The following is a 12,239-nucleotide window of genomic DNA, read 5'->3' as shown; positions in this document are numbered from 1 at the left end:
GGAATTTAACATGTCTTAAGGACATCTTAATACATAGAATAAATGTATTATCATTTAGTTAATTCTAAATACAGTGATAGAATTAAACTGTTATAAATACAACAAAACAATGTTAGATGCTTATATTACAAGTTTCTCTAAAATGTACTCTATGCTACTAATATATTATTTATCCTGTGCACATAAACTTTATTTCATGGCTTTAAAAGGTTCTTTTCTGTCTTCTATTTTCTGTCCTCTAAAAGTATTATTATGGAAGTGAAAATGATGCCATCATCTTTCAAGTTCCATCTGGTTGTATGTATCTCTGGTTCACTGAGAACTCAAATATCTTTTTTTCTCAGAAAATTCAAAAGCTTCTCCCCTGTCTCTCCTCTGGTACCTATGGAAAGCAATTACCCCTTGGATATGAGTAAGTTGGAAAATTCTTTCTGGTTATGAAGCAGCCAAGAACATACTTTCTGGTTTCAAACAGACCAGGCCTGAGGTTATATCCTATTGTAACCATGACATCTAGAAATAATCTTATGTACTAAAGTTAATGTAATTTGGATGATTCATTTAACTGCAAAAATGCATAGTAGTTTATTTTAAAAGTTGAGGCAAAGAGACAGTCAATTTCATAAATATTATTTAGTACTGCTGAAAACATAATATCCTGACAAGCATAGAAGACAGAATTATACAAGAGCACTGCTCTAAACATACTCTTTCTTCAAGCTATTTCTACTAAGTAGACTATGGTCATTACACAATAGATGCCTGCTCAAACACTCATACATAGTACCTTTAATTTTGTATTCTCAAGATTCAGAGTTTCATTTTCATATTCAATTGAGTGAACTTTTCTAAGAATTTCTTCACATGAATTTTTTCCATGGTCTTCCATTTTCTTCAGATCTTCCAAAAGATTAATGATTTGCCTTTATAAAATCAATGACACATTTTATAAAAGTCATAAAAATTTTTATTCAAATAACACATTTTAAGTGTGTTTCTGAAATCACTTTGGCCGGGTGCACTGTTTCAAATAGGGAATATACAAAAAATAAATAGAACTCATAGAACAAGAAAAATAGGAAGAAGTAATCTAAAAGGGTACAACCAAAGTAAATCTGATTAGAAACAATTGCCCACTGATGATACCAACAAAAAATTATACAACATGCTCTTTGCTATTCAATAAAACTTCTAAACTATTATCCACAAGTATGCACATCTCTCTCTTCCTGTCATTCATACACATGCACACATATATACACAATTTTAGGGACAAGGTTAAAGAAAAGAATTAAGTGAGGCAATAAAACTAAACTTTAGAAATGACTTATATATGGTAGTTTTCAATGACAAAACTGAAGACAGAGAAAACACTTAAAATCAAATATTCAGGGTTCATTATAGTGTTATCAGTAATACATTTCAAATAATAAAATATATGTATTTTTATTTTTCATTTTCTTTGTTATGCATTTAAGTCACTTTAATTAAGGAACAATCATTTTTAGGATTTTCAAAGCAGTTATTATAAACTTTTAGATATATTTTCACACATTCTTGTTTAAAAGAGAAACATCACCTCCATTTAAGAAAAAGTAAATATTAACATTTACTACAAATAAAAGATGGCATACCGAAATATTGAATGATAATCTACAAGTTTAAAATTTCAAAATGTGGGCCAGGCGTGGTGGCTCACGCCTGTAATCCCAGCACTTTGGGAGGCCGAGGCAGGCGGATCACAAGGTCAGGAGATCGAGACCATCCTGACCAACATGGTGAAACCCTGTCTCTAGTAAAAATACAAAAAAAAAAACAGCTGGGCGTGGTGGTGCGTGCCTGTAGTCCCAGCTACTAGGGAGGCTGAAACAGGAGAATCACTTGAACCCAGGAGGCGGAGGTTGCAGTGAGCTGAGATTGCACCACTGCACTCCAGCCTGGCAACAAAGTGAGACTCCATCTCAAAAAAAAAAAAAAAATTTAAAAATGTGAACACCAATTCACTTTTAATGAGCAATCATTTTAATTATTTTTAATAGTAGAGTAAGAAAACTATTGAATTATAAATAGCAAAAATATCAAATCATATAGGTAGCACCTTTACCATATGTAATCTAAAAAAATCAAAATCCAAACAACTCAAAGAATTTTTTAAAAAGTGAAAACTCTTACTAAATAATAAAATATTCTAAATTTTTTCTTACTTTTTCATTGTTTCAATCTGTACTTCCAATTCGGTTTTTTCTATTACAATTTTCTCATAATGACTTTTCCAGGCATTGGAAGCTGAAATTGTTTCAGACAACTTGGCTTCCTAAAAAATACATAAAAGTATTCATACTATAATTTTAAAACATTTTTGTTTTGTTCAGATCTCTAAACACAAATACATTATAAACAGGGAAGCAATCTTCCAAAAAGTATGGAACTTCAAATATAGAAAACTATACATGCATGTTTATAGCAGTGCAATTCATAATTGCAAAAATATGGAACCAGCCTAAATGCCCATCAACCAATGAGTGGATAAAGAAAATATGGTATATATCCATCATGGAATACTACTCAGCCATTAAAAGGAACATCTGCAGCAACCTGGATGAAGTTGGAAACCGCTATTCTAAGTGAAGTAACTCAGGAATGGAAAACCAAATATCGTATGTTCTCACTCATAAGTGGGAGCTAAGCTATGAAAATGCAAAAGCATAAGATTGATATAAAGGACTTTAGGAATTGGGGGGAAGGGAGGGAGGGAGGTGAGGGATAAAAGACTACACATTGGCTACAGTGTACAGTGCTTGGGTGATAGGTGCACCAAAATGTCAGAAATAACCACTAAAGAAGTTGTCCAGGTAACCAGAAACAACCTGTCCCCTAAAAACTATCGAAATAAATAAATAAAGTCACTGTACAACTTTGAATAGAAAAATTTTAAAGTAAATATCTATATTGCTATTATTTTATATACACATAGTGGAAGTTTCAACTTAAATTTTAAAAGATGTTGCAACTATTTTTAAACAATATTTCATAATTAAGATAATTTCTTTTCTTTTTACTGAACTTTCCATTTTACTTTTTTTTTTTTTTTGCCCTGGCTGAAGTGCAGTGGCACGGTCATGATGGTTCACTGCAGCCTCCAACTCCTGAGTGCAAGGGATCCTCCTGCCTCAGCCTCCCTAGTAGCTAGGGCTACAAATGTGTGCCAACCACAGCCAACACATATATATACACGCATATATAAAATATATCTAGATACATATGTATATACTATATATATATGTTATACATATATATTGATATATATAACTACTCTCTATATATGGTGTATATACTATATACTATATACTGTATATATATAGTAGAGACAGCATCTTGTTATGTTGCCCAGGCTGGTCTTGAATTAATTTCATGCTCTATATACAGAAGATGGTAACAAACACATAAGCATCAGAGGAGAAAGCCCCTGTGATATACACAGAAACTACCCCCGATTCCACAGCTCCATAGCATTTGGTGATGTACCTTACTTGTCTTTGCTATAATGACGCCAAGATCTATTTTGTAGAGGTCACCCCATCAGCCTTCAAACACTGCTAATGTCCACACAGAGATACAAGTGGTAGTAGTGGCTTATTCATTTTGAATGTGAACTCTCATGAGGTAGGGATTTTTATCTGCTTTTGTTCATGGCTATATTTCTAGGGCCTTGATAGTGCCTGGAGCACAGCAAACACTCAATAAATAGCTCAAATAATTCTCTGCAGATCCACCTAAAGAGCTGTAGCCACTGTGCCTCCGCTCTACATTCTACATAAAAACACACTGGAAGGCCACAATGCCAGTAATTACAAATCAAAAAGCTTAGAAACAGTAATGACAACAATTAACATTTATTGGGTACTTCTTTCTTTCATCACTCATCCATTTACTGAGCAAGTATTTACTGAGCATGTATTACGCGCAAGACTTTTTTGTTTAAATTTTTTCACAGGAATATTTTAGATATATTGAAGACTAGTATTGTTTCCATATTTTATATAAAATAAGCTTTAATATAAATTATGAAGTATACGTTTATAATATAAATTAAGATATTTAGAAGTTTTATCAGTAAGAAAAGAATTTATGTGTTAGCAATATAATTATTACCTACTTCATCAGTATGGCATTCCTAGATGTTGAAACTAGTCAGTGATGGAATCACCTTCCTAGAGATTTTTTGAGTTGGCCTACCTTTTCTCTTTGCTTTAGAGAAATGGCACATCTAAGCCACGAGAAGCAAAATTAGGATCTGTCTAATTTTCAAAGAAGGAAATGGGTTAATTCTTCAGTGTGCAGAATTATAGAGCATTTAACATCCTGGCCCCTAGGTACTAAAAGTCAGAATCAGTGGTCTCTAGTACTTTCCAAATCCCCATTTCTCCTTTCATCTCTCCTTATAACATGCAGATAAAGCAAAATCCCCCTTTTCACCTTTCCTTCCACTGCATTGAAACTGCATCTGAATTAGTAACTAGTGACCTTCTAATTACCAAAGACCACAGACCTTTACAAATCCTCCTTGTCCTTGATGTGTCTCTGTAGTCCTTGGCAAAATTTACGCATCGTGTAGATATGTGATAACATTTTGTTAAACTATTATTTAGCTCTTATTGCTGAACTGTTCATATTTTAGACTTAAGGTACTGTTTTAAATAATGGTACCCTTACCTTAGGTGAATAGGATAGCAAGCTCCTGCCTTCTGAGACTTATATTCAAGTAGAAGGAAACAGTTAAAAATAAAACAAAACACAACAGCAGTGATAAATGAAAAAATAAATGATATAGTTTCAGATTATAGTGAATGCTATGAAAAAAATTAAGACATTGATATGATTGTTTTAGAACTACTTCAAAAGGAATGGTCAAGAAAGGCCTCTCTGAAGAGATGTCAATTGAAAAGATACCTGAATGATTAAAAAAAGAAAGAGCTATTGTGAGCCAGGGAAGAATATTAAAGCCAGATGCAGCAACAAACAAGAAAAACAACAAAACAAAGAAAAAAACTTCATGCATTACAGCAACAGAAAGGAGGACAGTGCAAAAATATATTTTCTCATTTATCTCTCCCTACAAACACATGAGGTAGGGAGTATTATGATGCCCTATTTTATACATGAGGAAATTGAAGAGGTTAAGTTCCTTATCCCAAGTCACAAGGTTAACAAAATACTACTTTGTTTGCAATAAACTTTTTATACAATTCTGTTTTCATTTCTAAAAGCCTCTAATAATTCTATAAGCCTTAACATAAGTTCTTAAGAGGCAGGATATCAGTGAGACTTTTTAAAAAAAATTATTAATTAGTAATTGAATAAATATAATAATTTATCAAAAACAACAAAGCACTAAGGCCATTTTCCAATTTGTACTATACCAAAGATATATTTTACATGGTGTGTTTATGTCAGCACATGGTTTTAAATGTATTACAGAGATTAAATGAGGTTAATTACTGAATAAAGTCATAGGGTCTAATAACATAAATCAGCATTTCTCAAACTAGTGTTCCTCAGAACCAGTTCCAAGAGTTGCTTTGTGCATAAAAGACTAGCTCTGTGGTTAAAAAAGTGTGGGAAACTCTTAGTTCAATACCCTTCATTCCACTGTTTCTGAAAGCCTTCTCAGAACCTTTAATTTGCTAACATAGACCACAATGTCCCAAGGGGAAACATGTATGAAGTATTACCCTTAGTTAGTTGGCCAATAGAACCTTTTTTTGTGTGTGGGGGCGGGGGGGACACACTTAATATTTCCTTTAAGTAAAGTTCCCAAGGAAATGCTGATATATTTCAATATGAAAATTTGACATTTTATGTAATATTTCAAAGTAAAAGATTAAAGCAAAAAGTGTAAGTTTTTTCTGGTATTAACAGCATTAAGAAAAGAATAAAATTACTATATTAAGCATCATGATATGAATTATATAAACTAAGTACATAATAGATCTTTTAATTTTAAAAGAATGCATTTACATACCTGATCTCTAATTTGGGAAGTAAGCTTTTCAATAGCTCCTGTAAAATGGTCAAGCCTTTGTTTGTAAACTTTAGATGCCTTTTTTAAAGCTACAGTTTTTTGCTTACTTGCTTCTTTCATCACTATAGCCTCATTCTTATTCATTCTTGATTGCAGGTTCCACTTGGCTATCTTGGTTTCTAAGCTCTAAAAAAAAAAATTAGCAACAATTAAATTATTTCAGAACTCCAATGTTTATGTAAACATTGTAAAAAATATGTACATAACTGATATGGTTTGTGTATTACTCCATTCTCACACTGCCATAAAGAAATACCCTAGACTGAGTAATTTATAAAGGAAAGAAGTTTAATTGACTCACAGTTCCACATGGCTGGGAAGATCTCAGGAAACTTACAATCATTGTAGAAGGCAGAGGAAGAAAGGACCTTCTTCACATGGCGACAGGAGACAGAAGAGTGAGGAGCAAAGGGGGAAGAGCCCCTTATAAAACCATCAGGTCTCACGAGAACTCACACACTATCATGAGAACAGCATAGGGAAAACCACCCCCATGATCCAATCACCTCCCACCAGGTCTCTCCCTAGACATGTGGAGATTATAAGGATTACAATTCAAAATGAGATTTGGGTGGGGACAGAGCCAAACCATAGCATTCTGCCCCTTGCCCCTCCTAAATCTCATGTCTTCACATTTCAAAACACAATCATGCCTTTCCAACAGTCCTCCAAAGTCTTACTTCATTCCAGCATTAACCCAAAAGCCCAAGTCTAAAGTCTCATCTGAGACAAGGCAAGTCCCTTCTGCCTAGGAGCCAGTAAAATAAAAAGCAAGTTAATTACTTCCAAGAAACAATGGGGGCACAGGTATTAGGTAAATGTTCCCATTCCAAATGAAAGAAATTGGCCAAAAAAACGGGGGCTACAGGACCCATGGAAGTCCAAAATCCAGCAGGGCAGTCATTAAATCTTAAATCTCCTAAATAATCTCCCTTGACTCCATGTTTCACATCTAGGTCATGCTGATGCAAGGAGTGGGCTCCCATGGTCTTTGGCAGCTCCAGCCTTATGGCCTGCAGGGTACAGCCCCCTTCCTAGCTGCTTTCCCAGGCTGGCATTGAGTATCTGTGGCTCTTCCAGACACATGGTGCAAGCTGTCAATGAATCTACCATTCTGGGGTCTGGAGGACTTGTGGCCCTCTTCTCACAGCTCCACTAGGCAGTGCTCCAATGGGACTCTATGTGGGGTCTCCAACCCCATATTTCTCTTCCTCACTGCCCCAGCAGAGGTTCCCCATAAGGGCTCCACCCCTGCAGCAAACTTCTGCCTGGACATCCAGGCACTTCCACACATCCCCTGAAATCTAGGCAGAGGTTCCCAAGCCTCAATTCTTGACTTGTGTGCACCCACAGGCCCAACACCACATGGAAGTCGCCAAGGCTTGGGGCATCCACCCTCTGAAGAAATGGCCTGAGCTATGCATTGGCCCCTTTTAGCCACAACTAGAATGCAGGGCACCAAGTCCCAAGACTGTACAAAGCAGCAAGGTTCTGGGCCCAGCCCACAAAACCACTTTTTCCTCCTAGGCCTCTGGGCCAGTGATGGGAGGGACTGCCATGAAGACCTCTGACATACCCCAGAAACATTTTCCCCATTAATATTCGGCTTCTCATTATTTATGCCAATTTATGCAGACCACTTGAATTTCTCCCCAGAAAATGGGTGTTTCTTTTCTATCGCATGGGCAGGCTGCAAATTTTCCAAACTTTTATGCTCTGTTTCCCTTTTAAATGTATGTTCCAATTTCAAACCTTCTCTCTGTGAATGCATAAAACTGAAAGCTTTCAGAATCAACCAGGTCATATCTTGAATGTTTTTCTGCTTAGAAATTTCTTCTACCAGATACCCTAAATCATCTCTCTCAAGTTCAAAGTTCACAGATCTCTAGGGCAGTGGCAAAATACCGTCAGTCTCTTTGCTAAAGCATAGCAAGAGTCACCTTTATTCCAGTTCCCAAGAAGTTCCTCATCTCTATCTGAGACCACCTCAGCCAGGACTTCATTGTCCATATCACTATCAGCATTTTGCTCAACACCATTCAACAAGCCTCTAGGAAGTTCCAAGCTCTCCCACATCTTCCTGTCTTCTTCTGAGCTGTCCAAACTGATCTAACCTCTGCCCATTACTTAGTTCCAAAGTCATTTCCACATTTTCGGGCATCTTTATAGCAATACCCCACTCTCTGCAGTACCAATTAACTGTATTAATCCATTCTCACGCTGCTATAAAGAAATACCTGAGACTGGGTGATTTACAAAGGGACAAGTTTTAATTGACTCACAGTTCCACATGGCTAGGGAGGCCTCAGGAAACTTCAATCGTGGCAGAAGGTGACGGGGAAGCAGGGACCTTCTTCACATGGCAGCAGGAGAGAAAAGAGTGAAGAGCCAAGGGGGGGAGCCCCTTATAAAACCATCAGATCTCACTCACTATCATGAGAACAGGATAGGGGAAACCACCCCCATGATCCAATCACCTCCCACCAGGTCTCTCCCTAGACACATGGGGATTCTGAAGATTACAATTCAAGATGAGATTTGGGTGGGGACACGGCCAAACTATATCGGTTTGGATCTGTGTCCCTACCCAAATTTCATGTCAAACTGTAACCCCCAGTGTTGGAGCTGGGGCCTGGTGGGAGGTGGTTGGATCATGGGGGTTGTTTCTTATGAATGGTTTACAGCATCCTCTTGGTGCTGTTCTCCTGATAGTGAGTGAGTTCTTGCGAAATCAGGTTGTTTAAAAGTGTGCAGCACCTCCCTACTTGCTCTCTCTTCCTTTTGCTCCCACCATGTGAGATGCCTCACTCCCCACTTGTCTGCCACCATAATTGTAAGTTTCCTGAGGCCTCCCCAGAAGCTGAGCAGATGCCAGAATCATGCTTCCTATACAGCCTGTGGAACTGTGGGCCAATTAAACTTCTTTTCTTTATAAACTATGCAGTCTCAGGTATTTATAACAATGTTAAAATAGCCTAATACAATAATCCTCTACACATTGGGGACCAATGCTTCTCTATAACCTGTTAAAGGATGCAAATTTAAAACATATAATCCTATATCAAACTAATGCTACCATTATCAAAGATACTATAGTGATTATGGTACAAACACTAACTTCCTTAAAACTTCTGTGATTAACTCAGATAGCTTTTTTAGTTCACATCTAGAATATTATACATCATACTAGTTTTAAAAACTAGTTTAAAAAAACATAATTGAGCTAGAAACAATCCAAATATGTACCAATGTTCAAAGGAATTGGTAGCTCCCCAAATATATTAGGACTCTTCACTTTGAAAGACAAAATCTTAAAGATATGATTATAATCTTTAAGAAGGCTATAGACGAGATAAACAGATTTACCAAATTTTAATTTACTAGAATTAGGGGGCATGCCCTGACACTAGAGTTACATTAAAGATAATAAAATACTGCTTTATCCAATAAAGTAAATGTATGGAAGTCATTATTCCAAGACCAAACACAGGTTTAGATAAATTAATGACTATAAGAGTCATAAGATTAGTATTATTGAGGACATGTTTCTATCATTGAATGTGATTGTAACTAATTGGCATGACTATCTCTTTGGCATACCTCTTGGTGACATGATGAGAGACGGAATATTAGGCTGGGTAGATGAGGGATGTGATTTAATGTGGTAACTCAAATGCTTTTATTTCAAATTATTTTAAGACTGTGTATTTAAAGTATTTGAGTATTAAGTATCTATTAAAGACTTATGATTTTAATGTTTTTACATTTTCAAAACCTGTGTAATACTGAAATGAATGTGAAATTATTACAGAATAAGTTTTAGTCTCCCATTCCTTAGAAAGCCATTTTAATTTTTAAAAATTGCAAAGGAGTCACAGTACAAGCTAAACCTAGGACTTTTCAACTTAACTCTACAATCATCAAAATCTAAGCTTCTTAACTGCCACTAAAATTGAGATTAAGAAGTATATATTAAGATTTCGATTTGATTTTTTTGAAGAGTGACTAAGTAAACTAAGAGAAGGAGCAATACATTCTTAAATTGTTTTTAAAAAACAAAATCCCATAAAACATAAGTAGCTGGGGAAAAACAGCAGTACAGTAAGTCGACATAAGACAAAGGAACATCCCACAGGAAACACTGTTGTCATTCCTCTAAAAGTCCACACGGTGTCATCATCACACCATGAATAGTTGCTGTCTTAGGTTAAAAAACTTCTAAACATAGAAACTAAATTTTCTTTTTGAACATAGTTCCAGACACGATCTTCTCACCAGATTTATCAAATCCCACACTTATGCCCTATCAAGGAGTATACTGAAATGACAAATTATTTTTATAATTTCAAAATAACCTCTCATTTGCCAAATGAATGGACACATAAAGCTGATTATCTTCTTTTTCCATGTCCAAAGCAGTCTGTATACATGTCACATTTTATACAGACAATTATTCTCAGTCTCTTCTGAAAATACGAAAACATTCTAATTCTAATTGCTACATCACAAAGATCTAGAAAGAAAAATTGGTGGAAGGCATCTGTGGGATGTTCCCAGAGGTTTATAATGTAAATTTTTAAAAGACCCAATGCAACAAATTACTCAACACTAAAAAGTTGAGATTGATGTTGCCAAATTGAGTTCATTGGATTCATACTCAAAAAAAAAAGACACAAAAATGAAACAAAAAAAACCACTGTCAAACCTAAGTCAAAAAGAACTAAATTCTGAACCCCTTAATCACTTAATGCCTTAAATCCAAAAGTGTGTGAGAGAAAATGTAGAAAAATTCATAGACTCAGACAATTTCTTTTAATCATTTCTTAACAGTAGCATTTTGGTAAAAGAATTTGAATTCAAATTATAGTTGAATTTCATAGCAAAATTTTAGGATTTTAGCCTTATGTTCTTTCTCCAAATTATCATGGTTATAAAAAATAACCACTATGCTTTAAGATAAATTGGGAAAGATGATTATCTAATATGTTCAATCATACATCAGATGTATTCAATCACATGTGTTCTCCTGTATTTACTATGACAGACCACTGCAATACCAAGTCCAGTTCATCTGCAGTGCCCTAGCATACAAAATTTATTATCCCCCATAAACCCGCATTATGTCCCTTTAAAGGAACACACACACACACACACACACACGCGAGTATGGTTTTGAAACATGCTACAGGTTGCAGACATCTGCTATAATTCAGGAGTGCAAAACCAAACAGAAATCTAACTCAGAAGTCCTCACACTCAATGGAGTTTGAGTCTCTGTAACCTCTCAAGGTGGGAATATTGCTTCTTTGCCTTTGGCGGAAAAAAAAAAAAGAGTTACCTTATATTGTATGATATGCCACCTCAAATTCTTATCTCAAAGTGACTTTGACTCCAAAAGAATAATTAAACCAAAAAATTCCCCTGATTTATACTCCTACAAAGTTGTTTAATAAGAGAATTACTTAATTTTGTGAACATCAAAGTTGGGCTGATTTTAAAATTATTACGATTAGTAACAAAAAATAAACATTGTATTGACTGTTAAACGTGTGAAAGTATGTATGTATATATGTATAGATGGAGAAAAAAGATTGAAATAATGTACACCAAAATGTTAACAATGATTTTGGTATATTTAAATTTATTTTCTATAAATTTTCCACAGTAAATATAAATTAACTATAAAGTGGAAATGATTTTTAAAGTAATTCAATTCCATAAATCCTTCCTAGATTGGTATTAAACAGAGACAGCATTTTTATGTTGAAATTTGGACCCAAACCTTTAGTTAGGCCACAAATATTAAGATTTACCTTAAATATGTATTTCCCATGTCAACAACTGTGCATTTTAAAACCACCAAATTCTAGAACTAAGGAAGGCTTTATGGCCTTTCATTAATTTTATCACTTAAGCTATAAAACTGGATATATATTTATATATAACCTTTACATATTCTTTCAACTTATCGTTCTCGGCTTCCTTTTTATGAATTTGGATCTGTAGTCGTTCATGTACTACTTTTACTGATTGGGAAAAACGGTTTGCTTTCAAAGTATTTGCCTGTAACAAAGAGAAAGAGAAAACCAAAAAAATCCATATTATCTGCTGTATCCCCAGCCCAATATCTTTAATTTTACCCTGATTTAGGCACAAT

At 35.0% G+C, this 12,239-nt stretch overlaps 1 protein-coding gene across 16 annotated transcripts in view; it reads right to left on the bottom strand.

Moving 5' to 3' along the window:
• ODF2L (outer dense fiber of sperm tails 2 like) overlaps positions 1–12,239 on the bottom strand; it is a 56,767-nt gene that overhangs the window by 22,104 nt on the left and 22,424 nt on the right. For 9 of the 16 annotated variants that reach the window (XM_008969592.6, XM_055116557.2, XM_055116572.2 and 6 more), the window contains 4 exons: positions 12,029–12,145; positions 6,023–6,208; positions 2,205–2,314; positions 788–923 (listed from right to left, as the gene is read on the bottom strand). In XM_008969592.6, coding sequence (XP_008967840.1) covers positions 788–923; positions 2,205–2,314; positions 6,023–6,208; positions 12,029–12,145 — 549 coding nt within the window. The remainder of the gene's footprint in view (positions 1–787; positions 924–2,204; positions 2,315–6,022; positions 6,209–12,028; positions 12,146–12,239) is intronic. The other 7 variants (XM_055116566.3, XM_055116567.2, XM_063607135.1 and 4 more) reach the window with 1 other exon arrangement.

The sequence above is a fragment of the Pan paniscus genome, chromosome 1 (genome assembly GCF_029289425.2).
Source record: "Pan paniscus chromosome 1, NHGRI_mPanPan1-v2.0_pri, whole genome shotgun sequence".
NCBI classification, from domain to species: domain Eukaryota; kingdom Metazoa; phylum Chordata; class Mammalia; order Primates; family Hominidae; genus Pan; species Pan paniscus.
Note: the sequence above shows the minus strand (reverse complement) of the source record. Positions and strands in the feature narration are given on the sequence as shown.